This window comes from Nyctibius grandis, chromosome 33 (genome assembly GCF_013368605.1).
Source record: "Nyctibius grandis isolate bNycGra1 chromosome 33, bNycGra1.pri, whole genome shotgun sequence".
Taxonomy (NCBI): domain Eukaryota; kingdom Metazoa; phylum Chordata; class Aves; order Nyctibiiformes; family Nyctibiidae; genus Nyctibius; species Nyctibius grandis.
Window position 1 is genome coordinate 311,613 of NC_090690.1, and position 23,439 is coordinate 335,051.

Sequence of the window (23,439 nt, forward strand, 5' to 3'; positions counted from 1 at the left end):
AAGCTCCTTCACACAGTAATTAAAATTTTAGCAGTACTTTTGTGTTGCACACAGATGCAATCTACCCCTAAAGAACAGAATCTCACAGTATTTTTATTGAGTTGTTAATTACAGAGTGTGAAAGGTACAGTGGACATGCACATATAGACTCGGCACAATGAGCTTCGTTACATCTAACAAGAAACCATGTAGCTGCATGTGCACCTCGGCAGGAGGATATGGTGGACAGAGAACCAGAGACCTCAAACAAGTCAAAGCTGAACTTCCCAGTTCGTTTGTGAAAGGCAGCAGTGAGAAATAATGTAATTCTGTGTTTGCTGGTGCTTGAATGTGCCACAGGCAGCCCTTAGGGGGGATGAATTAACAAGTTCTTATGCACTAGGTGAATGATAGGCTGGGCGAGACCTAAATTCTAAAATTATTTATGTTATAAAAATATAGCAGGGAAGATCTGCCAACATTTACAGCTCAAGGTACGCCTGTTGCTGATCAGATATTATCTAAGCCTTTGCATTTAAAGAGAACAGAAATATTTAGGACGTCTCTAATGCTGCGTGGTAACATCATTGCCACGAACAGAGCCCGCTGCATCGCGCGGTTCAGGCACCAGCAGTGTCACTCCAGCCGTGGCACAGCGACTTTAACGAGTGTTAGAAACAAGCCGGGGAAACCAATTAAATGTCTGTGTAGAAGCATCTGCAACTAAAAAGGGAATATTAGCCTCTTTTCATCGTGTTGTTACATGACTGTATGCCGTTGGATTTGTATCCTTTTGACCACAAAACTAAAGACCTTGTGTGTCTTCCAAAGGCAACAGGGAGGAGAAGCTGCTGCCGTTGTGGATGCTCGATGCACAAGGCTGAGAAAGAGCATTTGCTGCCTGACCTTTCAGTGAGGCGAAGGGTAGTGTTTGCTGTGTTTGAGGGCTATAAAAACACTCTGCATTCCCCAAACACCCATTATCCTTCCATTGTAAGCAGCAGGAGGCTTATACAATTACTCTTGCACTGGATAACGACTCAGTTGTCGGTCTGTTCATTATTGTTTTAATTTTTTGTGAGGGAGGGGGAAAACCTCATGTCTTTGGTGTGCTGAGGGATTGTTGACCTTTCATTTTAAATTTCCGCTTAATGTTTCAGCTGGAAGTGACCTGAGAAGGCTGCAGCCAGTGTCAGGGCCACCCTGAAATTAGGAGTCATATCCTCAAGTCCCAGGACTGGTGAATGGGTTTTAATCAGCCTTTTCTCACGACCTTTGAAAAATAGGGCCCCTATGGATGATCAGGACGGACACGATGAAAAGTTCTGATGTGCTGAGAAATACAGTTTTTGGGGTGGGAGAAAAGCCTTCAAATTCTTCCTAGCCCTATTTGTACTCTCAGATAGTAAATTGCTTTAACCAGCATCACCTTCCTCAAAAAAAAAAAAGGGCTCATGATAGCAAGGGTAAATTGAGGGAAGACAGGCGGATATTAGGTTTGTTGCTGAGGGTAATGCATGTCCTGCAAGGTGGTGCTGGGGATGGTTAAGCCAAGAGCTCTGCCTCTCTGGGGCACAAATGGTGCCGGTGGCTTCGGTTCCTGGTCAGCAAGGACAGTTTTTATAGCTTCTGGTGCAAAATTTACAGCCTGCTGTAACTTACATCTTCAGCGATTACACTGAAACTAAGGTGAAACGTCTGGTTTTGGAGCCAACGTTCTTACTGTGTCTTTTGTACCTGATCAGAGGTTTTCAACCAAAAGGTCAGGTCTTGGCTTCAATGAAAGAAATTAGTGATGGAAGACTTGAATTTATTCTCCAGCAGAAGGCTGGGACTGGCTGGGAGCTGCTCTTGCTGTGAGGGGTCCATGCCCTGAGGGATGCCCCATATAGGTCCTAAGATCCTCCAGGAATTAATGAGCCATAAACTGGAACTTGCTCTTTGCTTGTACCACAAAACAAACAGGCTCCAAAAGGAAAGTGGTCTCAATTTCATACTGAGCGTTACGGAAAATAGCCCTTTAACCACAACACCTTCTTCATGCGCAGAAAATTAACTGAAATTTAAAAGACGCTTTGCAGTGCCTTGAGTGCTGTGTTTTGTATTGCCATATTTCAAGGGTTGGTATAATCTCTTCTTCTTAGTAAAACCTAGGAAATGAAGACAGCAGATTTGTAAGTGGAATAAAAATCCTTGCTTTTCCTGAGGATTGCTTAAGGAACATCCAGCAAAGGACTGCGACTGCCTGGCCCCGTGTGAGGATTATGCCTTTTAGCAGCTTGTTAACAGGCGTCTGAATAACTGAAGTTAATTCTGTTGGATGTACGAGACTTGCTTTGAAGTTTATAATATTACAAAATGAAGCCCTACAAATTAGGCTGGCTACAGAGTGGGGATGTCAGCGTTGGGAGACAGATGCTTTATCTCTGAGGCCACGGTGTATTTTTTGTGCTCCAGTTTGTGTGGGGCCATTCACCCTGTCAGTGCTGCATCTCCGCAAAGGTTACCGAGAAGGGATTGTCAGGAGAAGACTGCAAAAACAAATGGGAGAAATACTCCTTGTACATTGGCTGGCTTTATGCAGGGTGGGGTTAGAGGGTTGCTTGTGTGGGTTTTATGGAAACTAAATTGAGATGTTAGTGCCTATTTACTGCTGCTGCTTCAGACTGGGCTGGGCGCAGGAGCAAGGGAAGTGGCGAGGAGAGATGGATGAGTGCACGTGTGGGCGCAGAGCATCCCTGGAGGTGGATGGGTGCAGAGCATCCCCAGGGATGGATGGGTGCACACATGGGTGCAGAGCATCCCCAGGGATAGATGGGTGCACACGTGGGTGCAGAGCATCCCTGGAGATGGGTGAGTGCACATGTGGGTGCAGAGCATCCCCAGGGATGGATGGGTGCAGAGCATTCCTGGAGAGCGGGCGTCTGCCCTGAGCAGGCTGCAGGTCAGCCGAGCCCCGTGCCCTGGCTCGTGCTGGGCTCGCCCGGGCAACCTGATGGACAAGTGAAGTTATTTTACCAGCTGGCTGCACAGTCCTGTCACCGTGGTGTCATTCAACGGGTGACAAAAGACACCTGGATCGGGTTCCCCCCGGCCTATCTGGTTACAGGTAAAACAGCCGCTGACAAATGAGAAGGCGTAATTACCCTTCAGGGCTGGACCCAGCGGCTCGGTGGAGCGAGTTTGGGTGCTGGAGGAGGCGAGGGAGGCAGTTCTGGGTAAATGCTTGATAACACTCAAGCCTCAACATCTCCTGCATCCTGCTAACAGAGATTAGACGTTGCCCAGAGACTTGGGTAAACTCGGAAAAGCTGTGCAGCCAACTGCGGATCGGTGTAAATGGGACCTTAGGCTCTAAATGAGGTGTCTGAGGGGTGTTTCAGGGGGTTTAAATTTTTTATTTTTTTTTAACTGCAGTCTGTCTGTGAAAGTAGGTTGGAAAGGAAAAGATGGCACGGAGGACCAGACCAGGCAGAGGAAGAGACCCTGGTGTGTAAACACCGAAGTGTATTGGCTTTTCAAACGAGCTCTGTTGGAGGCTCTTTATATGTTACCACTGCTGATGATCAATAGAGGCTGGGAATCTTTTACTCTGCTCTTAACTTTCAAGTGATTTCCCTTTGAAGACATAAAATATCTTGAGAGAAAAGTATTTAAAAGAAGTGCAAATTACACTCAGAACAGTACTTACCACCTCTTGAGATTTCTCCCTAAGGTTTAAGTTGATTTATAGTTAACAACAACAACAAAAAAGTGATGGAAATCGGTCATTTTTCTAATTGTGCTTATTTTTGGGGAGAAAATAACCTTAAATAGTGGGTTGGGTGTTGACTGTGTGGCCGGTTTGCTCTCCCGGGTATTGCAGAGCCCCTCTCCTGCCCCACAGCTGCTGGAATACTTGCTTTAAAAAAAAAAGAGTGCACGACTGTCTCCAGATGGCTTGTCACGGGAGGGAGTTTTACCCTGGCACAGGGGCCAGGTCTGACCATCTTGTCCAGGGAATGAGCTGGGATGCTAACGACCTGCACGCAGCGGGTCGCTTCCCGGCTTTGGAAAGGTTTTGCTCTGCACAGAGGAGTATTTTCAAAAGAGATCATTTATAAATTGTGCTCAGTGGCCAACGTGACATACTGAGATCTTCGGAAAAGCCCCCCCTCAGCCAGAGAATAGGAATAAAGACCGAAGGAAGGCAGGCTGGTGGATGGGAAGAATGAGCCTCTTGGCCGCGGGGAACACGAAGCAGCAGGACGAGCTCCTGGTGCACGGATGAGAGCGGGGACACGGGGGCTCATGAGCGCCTGGGGTTGGAGGCATCCCAGGGCTGGGACCAGGCAGGAGCAGGTCTGGGGGAGGCAAGGAGGGGAAACCCCACGGCAACCACAGCCAAAAACAACCGTGTTTCCTCTCTCCTCTTTCCCCCTGACTGTGCTTGGTGGGCTTACACCCCTCTTTTTGTCTGTCTTTGTCTCCACCCAGGGCAGTGACGGTGACTCGGTGGATAAGAACAAGTGCTGCACGCTGTGTAACATGTCCTTTACCTCAGCAGTGGTGGCCGAATCGCATTACCAGGGGAAAATCCATGCCAAAAGGTTAAAACTGTTGCTAGGTGAACAGCCAGCGTTGAAGGCCACAGGTAGGTGCGGAGCCGGAGCAGCAGGGTCTGGCGCGGGCGCAGGGGCTCGCGGTGCCGCGGCGGCACGAGCGCGGGGGGCTGAGTGACGAAGGCTGGCGGGAGCAGCGGGTCATTTGTGCTGCTGTCATAACCTTTAAAAACTGCTGATGCTCGTTATCGTCTGCTTTGTTCGCTCCCATCAGTGGTTTATCAGCCAGGGCTGGCCTTTGCAAGACGGTCCTATCTGTGGCTCCGGGCTTCTGAGATGTTCTGCTCGGTGGAAGGCGATGTCTCCTCTGGGCATGGATAGATGAGCCTGCATTTAATTAGCAGAAGTTACTCGACAGCTCAGTGAATACGTTTAATAAACCTCTCGTGTCACTGTGCAGAACACAATATCATTTGCTTTTACCTTAGAGGGAAATCTAGTCTTTAAAAACTGCTGGATTGATTGTCTTTTGATTTCTGCCCGGATGGGTATTCATGCTTCCCCCCACGGTGATTCCGATGACGCCAGCCTATTAACTTCCACATTTAAAAAGTCAAATGTTGGAATCGGATAATTTAACCATGTTATTGTTTGCTTAACCATACAGTCCCTGCAAACCGCTAATATACTGTGAAACAAAGCTTCCTCTGCGCTCCTCAGGCCACAGGATGCTCAGACAAAACATGCCTCGTGCTAACCAGGCAGGATGACGGCCGTGGTCCTGCAGATAGATGTATCTCAGTATTACTACCAGTTGTGCTTCCGTCAGAACAGAATACAAATTTAGCTCTGCCTTTTGCATCCCACCTAACGTGATGTGCATAAATCCATGGACACAGCGGCTGCAGGGCCCTGTCGAGGCAGGGCTTGCCGAGAGCTGCAGCTTTGCGTTGTGTTTTTGTCTAATTTTTTATCATCAGGATCAGCCTCAGAGGCTCTAAGTGAGCCGCACCGTGTGCTCCAAGAGTAATGGGCTCTTCAGCTGCAGTAATCACTAGGAAAGAGTAACTCAAGGACTCATCAGCTCTTCCAGACACTTGATCTGATGAAGCTGAGCCGCAGGAATACATTAATAAGCACCTCCTCGTTCTCCAGGAGTTCTCAGAAACATGCCCTTTGGACACAACATTTTTCTGGGCTTCCTACAGGGTCGCCCAGCATTTTTCCACTGGATTTTTCTCCCAGTCCTTCATGGCTGGCACCGGGGAGCTTTCAGTCTCTCAGACGGAGCTTCAGAGGCCGCGGTGCTCACGAGTCCTGGGAGCCGGCTGCACAGCCCTGAGTGTGCTGGATACTCCCGGGGAGGAGCATCCCGTCCCCGGGGGCTTCGCACGTGTCTGTGACCGCGGCGTGGCCTGGCTGCGGTGCAGCACGTGGCTGCGCAGGGTTTGGACGGTGGCCGTGCTGGTTTCGATAGGAATTCATCCCTGGCATTATCTAGCCGTTTTTCTTCCCCAGCTCCATGGAAGGGCACTCCAGGGGCCCTCGTACGTCGTCCTTAAAGCCCCGATTGCCAGAAGGGCTGTGAACGTTTCAGCACCAGCTCCGAGACCCTGGTGATGGAGGCTGGAAGTGCCGGTGGTGGAGCTGCTCCTGGCTGTGGTTCCTGGCTCGTGGGTGCGCTCGGTCCCCCGTGGCAGTGCTGGAGCTGGGGGACAGGGACATGGCCTTTCCACATTGCCTTGGGGTGCGATGGGACGGGGTTGTTTTCCAAGTTCCCCAAGTGCTCTTATTATGGCTGAGATTAAACCTATACAGTTAATCTGAAAAGGTATTTTAGTGGCAATAGGCAGGTAACAATAGGTAATAACCTCTAGATTGCAATGTCTGATTTTCAGCCTTGAACAAAAAATTTATTGTTACCCTAAATTGTTGTGAAATTCTGTGTTGACCGTTTGCTTGTTAGTGGGTCTGTGTGTAAAGGGAGGAAAGGATTTGTGAAATTCTTTGCACAACTGGCTTTGCAGGAGTCATTCCGTTCACACAGATGTACAGTTGCCTCAGAGGAGCAGAGCATCACACGGTAACAGGATGAATTTAGGGGACAAAATGAAGACTAATGAATGCAGTTGGAACTGCAGGGGAAATGTAGGAAGAATCCTTGAGCTGTTTGAAGAGCAGCATTTTCCAGTAAAAAAAAAAATAGTAATATTCTCAGCGAGGTGAAAATTTGACAAATGTCTGCAACTGGAATTCTGTTCCTGGAGGCATCGGCTCTGAAACGCGCGGTGCTGCAGGGCTGCCGCGGGACCTGGAGCCGCTGCCAGCGGCCAGGAATTCCCTGGGGCTTCGCCTCCGCAGAGCAGCTCCTCTCCCAACGCAGCGCCCGGCTCCATCCTGGACCCGCGTCCCTTTCCAACCGACAGCGACAGGGGAGGGAGCTCTGCAGGCACCTCCTCTGCCGCTGGCAGCCAGCGCGTGTCTGGGTGCTGAGCATCCTTCCCTGCAGGCAGCAGAGTGCCCGAGCGCTGCTTCACGTCGTACCCGGGAGCATCTCAGGAGCTTCCCAGGGAGTTTCATGCCGCAAGGTGAAGTGTTTATCTCAGCTCTGCTGAACTGGTGAAGAACAGACTTCCCTCCCGTCACCGCGGAGGTTACACCAGTCCTAAGCTCTGAGCAACCCGTGCTCTGTAAAGCAGCGCAGGACGTTACCGTGCGTCCGGCTCTGTGCCCTGACAGTTCTACCCCCGTGTTTCAGATAATCCAGATGCGCTTTCTGACCGCCTCAAGCTGCAGCGTCCATCTCCTGCCTTCGGGAGGGCTCGGCTCTGTTTTGCGGGTGCACGCGGATGCTCTGGCAGCTGCGTTCTGCCTACGAACAAGCCGCTGCTTGAGACTCTCGGTTTTCTGTCTCGCCAATCCCGTAGAAAGTTATATCTGTTCTCAGTCCACTCATGGAGTTACACCTTCCCTTTCAATTTTATCATCTTAATGAAGTACATTTCTCTGCTGGTGCTTTCGGGAGAGGGAGAAGTGCCTTAACAGTCGGGTTTTCACCATAGGAAAGCGATGTCTCATCACTGCAGTGAAATACTTGTGATCTTTTCTGCTGCTCCTGCTGTACAAGGCTGTAGCCCTCCGAGGCTTTATGTCATCGTATTGCTGACGAATTTCTCTAGTCATTTCCAACATCTTCTGTCAGCTTGCATCCAGTCATCAGCATGAGTTATAAAACAAAGAATTGTGAGGGGGAATAGCTGCTGCCTTCACCGATCAGAGCGCGGGTACCTGCAGGCATCTCACTATCAGCCCTGGCTTCGGGAGGTGCCGGGGCTGGTGTGCCCCAGCTCCGGCGAGGGGACAGGGCAGCTCCGGGGTCCCCTGCGTTCGGGGCGAGGGGTAAGGGCGTGATTTTGCCAGCAGGAAAAGTTACCTTGGCTTTTTCACCTCCTTGTTCTCTAGTTCCTGGTGTGGGGTTTGCGTCTCAGATGTGCTGAAGGGGACAGAGCAAATGGTTTCAGGCTCTGGTGCGAGGATCCGTCCAGCAAAGCTGGATCTGCCTTAGTCCCAGACTTGTCTTCTGAAGGAAACTGAATTTCTCCAGTGCCCATTGTCGTGGCTCAGTTACTTTCTCATTCTCATGCTCAGCTCATGGAGAGTGGCGATGATAAAACGTTGGGTGCCATTTAAATACAGCTATGAATAAAAAGCTTTGCATGCAAGAAATAAGTCAAACATTAGTTCATTGCCAGAGTGCTAAAGTGTTTCTAACTTTATATTTTGCCTCTTGCAGCAAAGTAAGACTTTCTCACTTCCCTCCCACAGCAAAGGGGAACGTAAGGCAGACTGTCATGAGCTCTTTAGCGTTTTGAAATACTTGAAATAGTCAAACTAGCAGCTTTTATGTTTGTGTTTTAGATGGAGAAACATTTTTAACATTTGACGTTTTGTGAGTGTTTATTATTAATTTTCATGTCACTGCTCAGTGAATCATGATATTTTCTGCTCTGTGGTAGCTCTGTAGTGCATATCAAAATGGTAAATCCACATTTGTGGAGAAGTCAGCTTTCATCTCTTTCTCTTCAGGAGGATTTGGAAGATGCGGGGTGTTTTCGTTAATTGCCAGGCTGGGTTCAGCACGCCTTAGGACTAGAGGTAGCTGTAAATGGAACCTGAGGAACGTGGATTTACAAGAAAATACTGTGTATTGTGTGTGCTGGGAGGAAATCCCTGCCATGTGGGCAGAGTGCCGGGTGCTGGGTCCGTGCAGGGTCTCTGCTGTGGGGGGCTGCAGCCCACGGGGTTGGGGGGAGTCAGGTGTTGTGGTGGGCTCAGAGCGGGGCTGGGGTGGGTCTGGGGGGGCTCTGGTGCAGCCCCCCGAAGCAGGAGTGCCTGTCCCACCGACGGCCTCCCTCCTGCACTGCATTTGGAGGAGCACAAGCCACCAGCCTCACCAAGGGGGGCTTGGACGCGCAGCCACGGGGCCGCCGCTCCGGCTGATGGCTGAGCCACAGAGGATGCTTCAGTCGTGTTTCTTTAGTGAGCAGGAGATGTAACTCCTGCAGACACTACCGGCTCTGTGAATTCCAGCCTCCCTGGTTCCCCTCTGGCGGCAGCTAGCGCATAAACAAGGGGAAAGCTGACCAAAAGAGCTGACAGATTTAACTTCATAGCCTGGGGAGCAGCAAGGCAAATACATCGCGGAGCTCCTGCGCTGCTGTAATAACTGGTTATTTATACTGGTCCAGATGCCCAAACATCTCTGCAGCCGAACTTCTGTTCATGTTGGGGGCACCTCGGAGGGGCTGGGGGTGCGTCTCTCGTGCTGGAACCGTAGGTGTTAGTAAATACGTTGTTTTTAGGAGCAAAATGCAGCTGGGTCCTCCCTGAGCCCTGCCAGCTGCCCTCCGGCTCTGTCAGGAGCAGTTTTTCAGGAGGCAGCACAGCAGCCACTGACCTCGGCTGCCTCAGCAGAGCTGGGACGTGTCCGAGGGGCATCGGGGGCCCGGGGTGATGGGAAAAGCTTTTCTTTGTTGGCGTGGTGCTTGGTTTCTAACGAGGCTGGTTAAACGGAGGACGGGCAGAGATTCGGCAGTGGAATCCTCTGGTGGGGTGAAACGAATCCAACCGAGCGGGCAGTTTGCGAGGCAGCACAACGAGGAGGAGAAATATCTTCTGCAGGAGCTGACGGTGTAATCACTTTATTAACTCACCCCCGAGGGGTCCATCTCGCTCGCGCTGGGCAGAGCTGTGGTGGCAGCTGCAGAAGCGAGGGAACTTCTGCGGGTGTTTCTGCAGAGGCAGCCTGGCGAGGAGGGCGACGGTGAAACTGTGATACCTCGGCAGTTGTCATCGAAAACAATAGAAGCTCATAAACCCCTGGAAATTGATAAGGTTGTAAGTAACGTTATATGCAAGATACGGTTTCGTTGAGGATGGTTAATAGACATCCCTTCCCGAGCAGGTCAGCAGATTTATAACAATATTAACTTTCTTGAGCTGTGGAGTCAATCACAGTGGGCTTCAGTCGTAATTATATGTCTAAATATATCCCTGTTTTGCTCACTGATTCCCGGTGTCAGGCACAGAGGTGGGTCTGTCTCTTGCCAACCCCTGCTCCCCTCGGGGCTCAGCTGCAGTAGCGCGGGACCCCCTGATCAAAGGAGAGCGACCGAGCTCCTCTTCACCACCTCACAATTTGCCTATTCTTGTATCATGGAGAGAGTGGTTTGTTAATTATTTAGATAGCAGGCATTTCATCTGGAAAAGAAAAGAAAAGGAAAACCACATAAAAGGGAATTTTTGAATGAGGTGTGATAATTAAGTGCTAGTCATTGTATATTTTTGTATCCCAGTGTTATCTGAACTTTATTTTACTTTGAACTGTTTTTCCGTGGCTTTGTGACTTATATTGTACAAAGTAGGAAAACTGGCAAACAAGGTGCAGCTCCGTTATGTAAAGACTAATCACCCATTTTTCTTTGAAATTATTTGGGGATCGTGTTTGTGTTCCCAGCTGGCCTCTTGGTGAATCTGAAGGGGAACGGGATTAAATTGAGGCCGTGGGTTGCTGGTACCTGTCAGTTCACAGCGTGAAGGTGTTTGAATGAGGGTACTGACTATTGAATATTTTTTTCCTCTATGACAATTTACAATTACTATAGCTTTCCCTATTCTTTCCAAGACCAAATAAATTGAAAAATAAGAATGCTGAGATAATGATAAGCCTGTCTTGAGAAGTAGATGGCTTTGCATGTTTTGTTTATTCTCCACTGGCAATTTTTCCTGGAAGTAGCAATTTAAGCAAGGTAAGTTTAGCAGGTTTGGTCACAGCGGTGATAAGACGTGTCACTGCAACGAGAGCATCCTTCTTTCCCAGCTAGTGAGACGCAGGTGGCTGAGGCACAGTCCTGTGCTGTCCTTGCATGCCACTTTTTTTATGCGAAATGGCAGATTTCCGAGCAGCACCGTCCCGAACATCCAGTGGGACCCTGTGGCTGCTGCTGACTATTCCCCGTGTCTAGTGTGGGATCTACCTCGGGGTCTGCTGCTCCTCTCGCAGCCTGGAAGAGCTCATGTCTGACCGTTCCCTTTCACAGAAGCTGCCCTGAGCCCCCTGAAGCAGCCGCACACGGACAGTCCCCCCGTGGTACCGACGCCGCACCCGCGGAGAGACTCGGACAGGTACTGCCAGCTCTGCACGGCCTGGTTCAACAACCCCATGATGGCCCAGCAGCACTACGACGGCAAGAAGCACAAGAAGAATGCAGCCAGGGCCGACCTCCTGGAGCAGCTGGGGAAGACCCTGGACCTGGGCGAGCTGAGAGGTGAGGGCAGGGGTGCGCGGGGAGCACGGCCCTGCTCCCGCGGGGCCTGGTGACGGCAGCGACGCCGGCCTTGCCCACCGCCATCACTGGTCCTCCGGGCAAGTGGTGCAGGGGAGACCCTGGTGCTCTTACAGCTTTAGGAGGTTCCTGCTACCATGAAAAAATCCCGTCCTCAAAGATGACCCTCTGCAGTTTGTCAGCATCCTTTAAAAGTTGTTTCCTAGGTATTTCTTTTGCCTCTTCCTAACACAGCGCCTTCCGTTAGCACACACTCCTGTCCTCGAGCAAACGAGCTGGGAGAGGAGATGGCGTTAACGCGCTCAGCCCCGCGGGGGTTTGCTGGAGGCAGAGCGGGGCTTTCGCTGTCTTCTGTGATTTAATTAGTGCTTGTAAAACGCTGCCATGGTCCTGGGTCAGCAGCAGCAAAGAGGAACGGAGCGTTTGCTACGGGCACGTTAAACACAAGTTTTCCCCATTCCCGCCGAAGGGAGAGCAGCCGTCGGTCCGTCCGTCTGTCCCCGTGTCCATCCCAGCCGTACCAGGAGCGGGTCTGGCACCGGCGGGGTCCCTGTGGGGGCTGTGCCTGGGGTCACCTGGCTTTGGGCATTGCACCCCTCTGGGAGCCCCCCGGACCCCCGGGCGCTGTCGAAGGGTCGGCTCCGTCCCGCGTGCTGGTGCTGTCGGGGATGTGCTGGTTTGTAGCGGCTGGGATGCGGCTGGGGCTCGGTTCTGAGCGCAGCGCCTGTTTGATATGGAGGAGGAGAGGTACGAGCCTCCCGTTGGAAGTCTTCTCTGTGGTCTTGGTTACAGTCCTGTGTGCACAGGAGGTATTTGAGTGAAACAGGTTGAGGAGAAAGTGCAGGTTTGATTTTCAAAACCATGCGGGAGAGGAAGGCTCGTTTGCCAGCGAGACATTGCATTAACATTTTAAAATACCTTTTTTTTTTCCCCTTGCTAAATTAAATAATTTTCCTTTAAATACTAATGACTGTGCAGTATGTTGTGCATTTCTTGATCTCAGATAAACCTTGTAACGGTTATCCAGATCCTCCGTGTGCTACCTGGTGTGACTCACGGTGCCATAAATGATTCATGTGGCTGAGTCACTGCCCGCTGCTGGGAGTACGTGGGGAAGTAAAACCTGGGACAGTAACGTGGAAGTGCTTAGTGCTTTGAACTGTGCCAAGCTCGGGAGTGGCTGAGGATGTCATTAACTGTAAATAAATCAATGTGAAGTGTTTTATTCATTTAGCTTGTGCCTAGGAGAGCTGAAGTTGGAGGGATTTATATACTCATCAGACCGTGTTGGTTTTCGCTAGAATGCAAACTGATTTCCTTTCCATGCTACCCCGGTGGCTTCTCCCATCACAACTTAAATATTAATTCTATTTTGACTACTGTGGGAGACGAACATTTGATGCATTGTGTGAGCCTGGAACAAGCAGTATCGGTTGAAGTAAAACATTCCAGCAGCCTTTGATGTTTTGATAATGGCTACAATAAAATATTTATTGATAAATATGAATGTGTATTTAGAGAAATAAGAATAGAGATATATTTTTGGACAACTGATATGTATAGGAAACAAAAGCATTGATTCTGCTTGCCAAGTCTTATTTTCTTCTCAGAAATGAGAAAGGGGAGGGAAAAAAGGAAAAAGAAACCTCACTAACAGCACCGTTTCTGTAGTCTGTGTTGAGTTAAAGCTGCAACACGTACGAGTGCAGTGTCACACGGTCCACGGGCTTTGGCCGAGCGGAGGATGCTGTGCGGGTCACTGGGCAGCGCACAGCCCTGCTCCGGGCAGGGTCCGGCCCCATCTCAGCCTTGCCAGCACAGCTGGTCCAGGGCCCCTGCTCCCAGGGCTGGTCTGGGGACCCCTCTGCTCGTACTCCTTGGGAGAGTGCGTGGACATACCCTGAAAGAGGAAGAAATGAAGAGTTTTCTTCCCGCAGAGCCGCAGAATTGAGACGGCTGCGCAGGGACGGCGTCACCTGCAGCCTTTGTGTTTTCAGGTAAACTGTCATAGTTGCAGGTGCTGTCTTGAAAAATCAGGCAAAGAGCTGAGTTTCTTTTTACTTCTCAGCTCATAATTTCTTCGTGTGCCTTATAAATACTTTTCATTCTGTGCTGCCACTTTTGATTAGTAAAAAGCGATTTAACAAGTGCTCCCCTGGAATGTGTTTTAATGCATTTTATGCAGAATGACATTAATGACTTGACGTGTTAATATTTTATTTAATAGCTATAGGAGCGCATTCAATTTTACATGAGCGCATGTCGTGATGCAGGGCAGGGAATGCTGACGTGTCGTGAGGATGCAAAAGCAGATGTGAACACAGAGCACCGCGTTTCCTGACAGACTGCTCTGGTCCGGACCGCCGTCCTGTCGCAGGCTGCCTGCTGCGCTGACGCTCTGCTCCAACAGGCTTTGGCTGGGTGTGTTGGATGAAACCACAGTTTCAGCCAAGCTGGCAGCTTTGGTGTAAGCTGCTGCGGCAGCGCGGTGCCGGGTCCCTCCCGCGCTGGATGTGGGGAGGAGGGACAGGATTCCCCCTTGTTCATCATCGTGAGCAGCCTTGACGTGCTGGTGGAAAAATACTAGCGTCCCCAGCTAGGAACTGTCGTCGCTGATGGTGTTTCCACCTACACAAGTAATTAAGATTCAATAAGGCTGCTGTTAATGTATGCTGTTAAATTAGCTGCTGAGCATTGGAACCTTATTACCTTAATTTAAGGTATTACCAGGTTCTTGCTTCCCCAGTGCTGGTCTCTGCCGTGCGGCGGTTGCGGCGCGGTCCGAGGGCTGGGGCTGCAGCAAGGTGCTAGCGCAGCGCCGCGTCAGCCGCGCTCTGCCGGGTCCGTCCTTGCCCTGCGTCGTGGCACGGGTGTACGTGGTTTCTGGCTCCTGTTGGCTTAATAAAGGGAACAGGAGCTGCTATGGAGAGAGGGTTTGGCTGTAAAACCATTGCTGCTGCGTCAAGAATAAATTCAATAAAACCAGCATCCGTAAGCATATTTGCAGTTTGGTTTTTGTTCTGTGTCACATCACGACACATAAAAATATAGGTGACTAAATACTTCTGCATTATTCCTTACTTGCTGTTTTTGAGTGCTCATCTGAATATTTTTGAAATATTTTTTAAAGAAGATGTTTAACTTTACGTTGGACCAAATTCCTAGGTGAGAGACGTGTGAGGCGTTTGAGAAAAGTGGGACTGTCAGTACAGGTCGTGTCTGAAGTTCAAAAAAGGAAAAGTGATTTTTTGGGAGTCTGTAAGTGTGCGTATAGCCTATGCAGTTAATTATGGTAATCATAAACTGATCAAATTTGAGGGTGCCGTACATTACTTGTTCTAAATGAATTGTTTTAGCAGTTTCTGCAAAGAAATAATGCTGTGGAGAGTCAAAAGAGACTATTACATGGTACATTAAAACTGTTCCTCAAGCGTGCAGCAGCCTGTGGTAAGAATTCCCCTACTCTGGTATTTTTAAGCTGAGCCCTTCAATTAAGCTTGAAATGCTCTGTTCGGATCTTCGTGGAAGTGAATCAGTGCAAAGCAGAAACCTGACCACAGAGACTCTGAAATTTGCAATTCCCTTTTTTTTTCTAGGAGGACAGGACAGAAATTACATTACCATCAATGGTTCACTGTAATGCCAGTGCACATGTAAGGTCGGTGATGCTAATACAGTCCGTGATGCCAAGGGATTTATTAGGATGTTAAAATGCGGTTTTCTCCGCAGGCCTGAAGCGCAGCTACACGTGCAACATCTGCAACGTCACCCTGAACTCCATAGAGCAGTACCACGCGCACCTGAAGGGCTCCAAACATCAGACCAAGTGGGTATCTTCGTGCCTTTCCCGGTGGCCTCCTGTCTGTCTGTGCCTGCCTAGATGAGTGTGTGTGTGTATATATGTCCCGGGGACAGGGACTCCTCTCTGGAGAGGTGGCGTGTGTTAAGGGGTTGTCCCACTTTCCTGAACATCCTCCTTCTCTCCTGCAGACCCCTCCTCTATCCCCCCCCTTCCCAGGACCACCCCCAGCTATCGTTCTGCAGGTCCTCTGGGACGCCCCTTGTCCTGGTCACAGGTTTGCTGTCCCTCCCCACTGAAATGTGCCAGAGGACATTGGGGAACCCAAATATCTGCCCATCAAACTGAGCAGTGCCTGCTGGTGTGGGGCGGATGAAGGAGAGATGGGCAGCAGTGACCCAAGACGGTAACGGTGTCTGGTCCTGATGCCGTGAGCATTTGTGCTTAATGATACCGAGTTTGCAGCTTCTTTCATGTGTTAAACCTCAGAGGAGACACTGGGAGTGTAATGGGATTAGGTGTTTCCAAGGGAAAATGTTTATGCTGTGATTTAGAGCAATTATGTATTACCCAACTTTGAGACTTGGAGGGAGTCTGCTCTGTCAATTAGTACAAATCATTAAAATGAAGCGATAAAGATACTTGGTACCCAAGAGTAGATTTATGTACTAATCTCTATTAATACACTTACATGTGAGCTTTGGGAACCGTTTCAGGCTGAAGCACTCGGGACTGCCCAGATTAGAAGAGGGATATAAAAGGTGTCATTAGGTACTGAAACACTTCAGGTAGCTTTACGGGCAGACTGGATGATGAGGCAGGGTGATCAGACCCGGCAATAAGTACTGGTGTCTGATTTTGCTTAAGCTACAAAGGGTAAATGCAGACCTTCCTCAGCTGATGCTAGACCGTCGAAGATTCCCGGTATTATTCGCCTTAGCTCTATCCTATTTATTGATGGAGCATTTGAATGTCTTCCAAATGCTGCCCTTTCTGGCCCTGAGCGTGTAGTTGTATCCAGGATCTCAATTAGCAGAAGGAACTGATGGCGTGAGAGTTTCTGATGAGGTGGATTTCTCCCTCCTGCTCTTTGCACAGGGTGGGTGGAGTGGAAGGAGAGGCGGTTGTTGAGGGGCTGCAGTGGTCCAGCACACCTCCCAGGGCAGATCTTCTGAAGCGAGACGTAGTTTGGGCTGTGCCATGAGCAACCTGGGACCTTCAGTGGGTCCTTCACTGCCTCCATCTCCCGTTCTCTTTCCGCACATCTGACTGATGGTGCATCCCTGCTCCATGGGGTTACGTGCAGGACAGTGCGTGCAGGGTCCGTGTCTGTACCCAGTGCAACAAACTCCCACTGCTGGAAAACAGAGCTGACAGCTCTTCCCGTCGGAAACCGGGAGTGGGAGCAGCTGTGATGTGCTGCCCGGGCACAGAGCTGTAATTTATCCTTCCCCTGCCAGTCCTTCTGAGTTTGTGTTATTATGGCTGCTAAGGATAAAGGAGTTCATTTCACATCGGAGCAGCCTCATGGACGGGAGATAGAGGTGCAGAACAGACGCGCTGCTACTTTGCAGTGTTGGGAGGGTGCCTCATCCTCTGCTCTATACCCACACCTTCTGCTTTGGGTTCCAGTCACCTGCAATTAGCAGAGTGTCATCTCCCCACTTCGACAGTTTCTGCAGAAAGATAATTCCTTCTGCATCTGTTGCTTTCCCAAATGTTTTCTTCTGACTTACTCTGACAAGAATTGCAAAGACTAAGGATCTTTCTGCTTCATCTCTTATTCTGCGGCTGGGGTGGGAGCACCAGGGTACGGACACGTACGGCCCTGGACCGACGGGGCGGTGGGGAGGCAGCAGCGTGCGGTGCCGCAGGGCTGGGGTTGGTTTACGGGGGGTCCCAGCCCATCGCACTGGGATGCCAGCGAGCCAGCCCGCATCGCACTGCTCTAGTGCCAAGGCTCGGTGGCACCCGCGGTCGTTCCCAGAGCCTTCCAGAGCTCTGAAAGCGCGTGAATTATTGATATGAGGCCCATTTCTCTCATCTCGGTGGGGATCAAGCCAGCCTGTGCAGGGAATGCCAGAGTGGCGCAGAGGCCTGCAGGACTCCCACTTTTTTTTTAACGATCTTCCTCTTTCGCAAATTAATATTCTTATCGGTCTTTCTAAGTGTGCTTTCTTATCATTTATTCATAATGACTTAAATCTGGTCCGAAGAGATTTTCATGGGCACTCAGTACAAGAGGAAACAGAGCAATAAATTCAAAAGAAAGTATGTTACAAACGTAATAATGGCATGCCAATTAGAGACATTCGTCTGACCCATTTCTATGGGAAATTGCTCTGATTATTCTATTTCCTCCATCCATTGTTCACTCTTACACAATTTTCTTTGAGGCTCAGTATCCGAGAGCAGCACGGATCTCTCCAGCGCCTATAGGGGTGCAGACGCGGGAGACAATGGATTGGCAGCTTGGGTTTGTGCACGACAAAAGCTCTTCCCACCCTGTAATTAGTATGTAACCAGATTTTACTGTCCTTGTCTAAAGCTGTTTTTGCAGCTTCATTGTCCTCTATATGGGACTGAGGGAGTGAGTTACCCATATCTTTTATCCTGAATCAGTTATCCCCCATAGTCTAAGGGGTCTGTAACAGCCATGTGCGCTGCTAACGTGGCTGAACCCAGAGATATGGCCCCAGGATGAGTCGGGGGGTCTCATCAACGTAGTTTTATTTGCCACGTACACAGAGATGACCTTGTACACGGTGTCTGTACAGAGGCGGCCGCACAGGTCGGGGCTTGTGATGATAGCAGGTAGCAAAAGAGTTGAGGAAGGTAAAGTAGTTCAGATAGCTCGTGTTCCTGACTACGGAAACCGGCTGTAGTGCAGAGAAAGATGAATAAATCTTCATTTCTAGTGCTGTAAATGAATACGTTGTGAAAAGTTATTCTACATCATGTCTCGACTATTGTATGAGTGACTGAAGGTGCCTGTGCCCTCAGCTCAGCCCCGTTTCCAGCGCAAACGGGTGTGCAGGGCAGCACAAACACAAGGGGTTTTGACACGGCTGCATCTGTTTTTTGTAGCTTTCCACAAGTGATTGCCTCTCCTATACAAAGAAAGTTCATTTTGGAATCCAGACCTGGTACTTCTGCCGAGTTTCCGCTGCCGCTTTGTACCCGCAGCAAGGCTGGGTCATCACAGACCTTGGCTCTCGAGGGCAGGGTGGGCAAATGTGCCCAGCGTTGGGGTGCCAGGCGAGGATGCCGACCCCATGCAGCCATCCTGTGTACCTAGGCGAGTGTTTTGCCCACTGTTTTCTGCTGTTCTCATTATTGTTGGTTAGTGTCAAGACTGTCCTCTTCCTTATAACTCAGCCTGAAGCCAGCGGATCGCAGTTGCCAAGGCAACAAAACATTTTATGTAGCTGTCATACTTCATATAATTAAAAAAAAAAGGCAGGGGGAGAAGGATGGTAAAGGAAAGGGATTTTGTTGTGGGACAGGTTAGCAGGGAAAGTGGTTGCAGGCTGGAAGCTGGTAACACCCAAAAATACTGGGCAGATGAGTCTTCTGAAAAGCTGCTTTAGGAGAGAAGAACTTCTATGAGGAATGAGTCAAGTTGTGGGTATTTATTATAGTCCTTGAGAGCTCTCCACAGAGCAGCACACAACCGAGCCGCTGCTAGAGTTGCTTTAAATAACCCACCGTACAGCAGCCCTTGAACCGGGTTATCCGGACCCCCGTCGCCCCTCAGCGCGGCGCGGGCGGTGCCGGGCTCCGTTAGCAGGGCAGGGGTTGGAGGCTGCGTACCCTGCAGCTGCCCCTTCTCCCTTACTGGCATTCAGGGGCTCGCCTGAACGCTTCTGACTGAATTTGTTTGACCAAAGGATGGGGAAAATGGGGGCTTGGGGGAGGAAGCTGAAAGCGTCTTGGCTCGTATTTTGGTGTTGAATAAAAGATGCAGGAGGAGGTAGCTAATATTGAGCGAGTCCTTATCCCTCTGCCCGATGAATATGCAAAGCGAGATGATGTCTGCTAGCTCCCAGCTTTTCTCCAGGGTGCAGGTACTTTAAGCTGTATATTTGAAAATAAAGGAAAAAATGCATCCTTTTTTTATCCTGTCATAGAGTCAGGAATCGGGGCTAGAGTCAGGTACAGGATATTTCCTCTAAGGCTCCAGTGTTCATCATCGCTGTGCTGGGAACGTGGGCTCGCACGGGGCAGCGGGGCCAGGGCTGCCCTTTGGTGTCCGAGGAGAGCGGGGCTCCAGCCCGGGGCTCTGGTGAGGGACGCTGGTGGTGGCACGGACACGCTGGCACAGAAGCAGGTTTCGAAATGCGGCTGGACTCTGGAACATCTGCAGCAGGGAGGAGCACGGAGCCTTTAATTAGGGATTTATGAACTGTGTGGAGATGATTGAGTCATTGTTTGACTTGCTTTCCAGAAATAGAAGTGGCTTTTTTTAATCCCCCCCACTCTCCCTTCCTCCTCCCACCAACGAGCAGAGGAGCAGCAGAGCGAGGAGCGAGGCGCAGGGCAGGCTGGTGAGGGGCTGCAGGGATGAGGGCACATTGTCTCTGATCACATGCCAGCCTTGCTCCTTGCTGCTCACCCGGGGCTGGAAGAAACAAAACTTCCCTCTCTTCTGGTTTGTGTAAACTGCAAAGATGAAGCGTCGCTGCTAAAAGTGATTTGCATCAACCAACAGAGAATTAAAGTCCCAGGTAGTTGTGAGAGAAGCCAGAGGAGATCCAGATTCTGGGCCAGAGAAATGCCCGTGTGGAATATTAACGTGGGGCTTTGCAAAAAGTGCTTCCCTCGTTAATTAGCGCGCGTGGGCAGTGGGACTGGGACGGGTGCTGTGCTCATCGCTGCGCCCGGGGGGAAATAGCTGCGTTTGGGGAGGATGCGCGGGGGGGCTGGTCCCAGGTTGGCAGCAGCTCCTCGGGGGCTCGCGGATGAGAGGACCAAAGGTGCTGCTGGCACAGAACCAGAGCCCAGACCCCGACTTGGTCTGAGTGCCACGTCTGGGCCAGTTGCACATATGTCAAACGCTACAATAATGTGCCGACAGCGAGAGCTGCGAGCTGTCCTCCGCCGCTGTGGCTGTCAGCGAGCGGAGGCTGAGATCCAGCCCTGGTAATTAAGAGTCTGACTATATGGGGATAATGATTCCCCCTTCCATAAAGCAGAATTTTGTCTTCTCGCCTTTATTTTGTCTCTTTGATCAGGCAGACCTCTCTGCCACATCCAGAGCTCGCAAATGTATTCCGGGGTTTTATAACCACTCATTTACACATTCATAGATGCTAATACATGTCTGGGCATCCCTTTCAAACTCATGCTTTGGGATTAATTTTAGGATTTCTGTAGAGAGGGGCCCGATCCTGCAGTTATCGTGGGGGTAAAATCGATTCTATAGGAACCTAAACATGTCAAAGGAGTGCAGTGTTTGGTGAAACTGAGTGCCTGGGGGTTGAGAAGGGTTGTTTCTGGTCTGGAAGGGGTGCTCTGAACATCTTCCTGCACAACCCTTCACCTGGTCACTGGGCTGCACCCTGTGAAAGCACAGATGATTAGTGGCCTGCTGAGGAGCACGTGACAGCAGGCTGGGTGCCTGTGAGGGTTTTTGGGGTTGTTTTTCTGATTGAGATCACAGATGTGTAACTGGAACAGGGTATTTATTAACGTAAGCTGCTGGGCTATTCAGAAATCGGAGCTAATCAAAGTATTGTAAATACCGTGCCTGGAGAAATGTCACCCTTCACCATGATTGCATTGCCATATTTTTTTCGATCTGTTTAAGAAAGTGTAAACAAATGTTTACAGCCTGTTGTGGCTGAAGCACGTTCCTGGTCGCGGCACCCGACGCAGCCGTCGCGGAGGCAGCAGGAGCGGCGCCGGGTGGGTGCTCTGCTGTCCCTGCGCGGGGGCTGTGGAAGGTTATGACGAGTGAAAAGCAGGAGACAGGACGAGGGGACGCCTTGGGCAGTTCCTCGCCTGGCTTCATTTGTGTCGGGTTTTCTGCAAAATGTTATTTCTGTTTCCCCTGGATTTTTCCAGCCCCCGTCCCCAGAGCTCGGAGGTTGAGCTTCCTCCTGTGCATCCTCACCCAGAACGAATGTGCTCTTTGGTATAAGATTTCCAATAAATTTCAGAAATTATATTAAATACTTGAGTTGTACCGTATACTTTACAACAAAACCAAATGATTTTGTTCTTACCTTGATGACTGCAGCTTTTATTGGTAGCAGTAACGTTTTCCATGTGCTTTCTGTAACATATAGTGGCTGGTGCCTAAAATATAAAGAAGCCTTTAGAGTGATAATAACCCCAGAAGATGAATAGTTATAAAAGGTAGATGGAACTGAAAGGTATTTTAATTTGTCATTATTTCAGTTCCAGAGAGCAGCTGAATAATTACACTGCCTATGAAGAGAGAGTGTGTGATAGTTTCTCTCATTATAGGATTACATTGCCTCCCTTCCCTTTTAATGTAAGTGAAAATAAAGACTTCTCTGATATCTTCTATTTTGATCATAATTTGAAAGCCCCAGAATGGCTTTGTTTCGTGGTGTCTTGTGTACGGATTAACTATTTTAATGTAAAGCATAAACACTGGGCTGATTTCTCAAAGTGTAAACCTGAGATCGCCAACGCTTGCTGAATGAGAAATTCCTCATGAGCCAAAAATGCGTTGGGTCACGAACAAGGCAGGTTTTGCGGGGTTTGCTGGGCTCTTAAGCAAAGTTAAATTGAGGACCTAAAGAAAGTACGCTTTTTTCCAAATTGTTACCAAAGTTTTCTTCCATAAAACATAGAACGGTCCTTAAAATTGCACATATGTTCTGGGTAGAAAGAGTTTGTTTATATATTCTTTTAGAATTGAAGTCTCCTCACTGCTCGCATAAAAATTTTCTTTAGTCATGATGAGAAAAGGGGAAGGTGCAGCTTTGCCCAGCCCGGGCTTGCCCAGGATCTGCTCCCAGTGCCGGGTCTCGCTGGAGCTCCGGCTGCGAAGGGGTGTTGGGGGGCAGCGGACACTGTCGGCTGGGGAAGGGGAGCGGGATGCTCCGGGGGGTGACCGGTGCGGGGACAGCCCTCGGGGGGCACACGGAGAGTGACTGCCACGTCGTTTCTCTCTTGCAGCCTGAAGAACCAGTAGTAGCTCGTCAGTCGAGACCAGGGAAACCACGGAGGCTGCTTCTGCGAGAGGAACTGGTCAGCAAGGAGGGGATGCTCTCCTGGACAATGATCCTGTGGGGATTCGATAATTAACATGTAACTAACCTTCGCTTTGGACAAATACATGGATTTTTTTTTTTTAATTTTGTGGTGAGTTAAAATATTTCAATGGATTTTTTTACCCTTTCAAGATAATATTTATTCAGCACAGAGTGTAGAGTACGATAACTATCCTGTAAATACAGCACTTAATCATCACTCATCTTCAGAGACAGTGGAAACCAAATATTTTACTTTTTCATATTTATTCTTAGATTTCTCCCAAGAGTATAAAATTATTCTATTCCATTATCCATGATAGTGATGTAATCAGTCTTCAACCAGAAATAAACATACTTTCTTCACCTTCTCCAGCATGGTTTGTGTCAACACATAAAGAGCAGCAAAAAATGAATCACAGGGATTGTATAACGGATGAATTTTTTCCTTCCCTCTCTGTCTTCGGAGAAACAAACGGTTCACTGAGCAAAGAAAACTAAAATGAAAACGCAAAATCCTTTTCCTGCTGGTAGGATTCCCGCAGGCTGGACGGAAGCCGTTCGCTTTGTCGCCTTTGCTGGTGCAAACCCGAAGCCAGACGAGCCCTCGCCAGCGCCCGGGCGTCACCAGCGCTGCCGCACCGGAGGGTTTTGCACGAGGGCAGGAATCCCACGGGGACGGGGGGTCCCGCGCTCCCGGAGCCGCCCCCACGGCAGAGCTCCGCCGAGCCGCTGGCAGCCACCGCGCAGCCTCCCCAGCCGCTCGCTGCCGGGGCCTCCCACCGAGCGCCGGCACCTCCCTCGGCGTGGGCAGAGGGTTCGGCCCCGAAGGTTTCCCTGCTCCGGAGGACCCCGCGTGTTGCAGCTGTGTGTGCACGGTGAGAGGCGAAGCGTTCGGCGGGTCGGGTCTGCGGGAGTGTTCGGAGCTGGATGTGCCGGAGACCCTCCAGGTGCCGGGTGTCCCCGGCAGCCCCCCGCCAGGGTCCCAGCGCCCGTGCGGGACCCCCGTCCGATGGCTCCGCAGCCGGGGCCCCACGACAGGGACGGCG

The 23,439-nt window shown here is 50.1% G+C and overlaps 1 protein-coding gene across 1 annotated transcript in view; it reads left to right on the forward strand.

The window, feature by feature from the left end:
- Nucleotides 1-22,761, forward strand: part of ZMAT4 (zinc finger matrin-type 4) — a 52,221-nt gene extending 29,460 nt beyond the window's left edge. The window contains exons 4-7 of the mRNA XM_068421591.1: nt 4,456-4,612; nt 11,120-11,347; nt 15,095-15,191; nt 22,317-22,761. Coding sequence (XP_068277692.1) covers nt 4,456-4,612; nt 11,120-11,347; nt 15,095-15,191; nt 22,317-22,332 — 498 coding nt within the window. The 3' untranslated portion in view covers nt 22,333-22,761. The remainder of the gene's footprint in view (nt 1-4,455; nt 4,613-11,119; nt 11,348-15,094; nt 15,192-22,316) is intronic.
- The last annotated feature ends 678 nt before the right edge of the window (nt 22,762-23,439 follow it).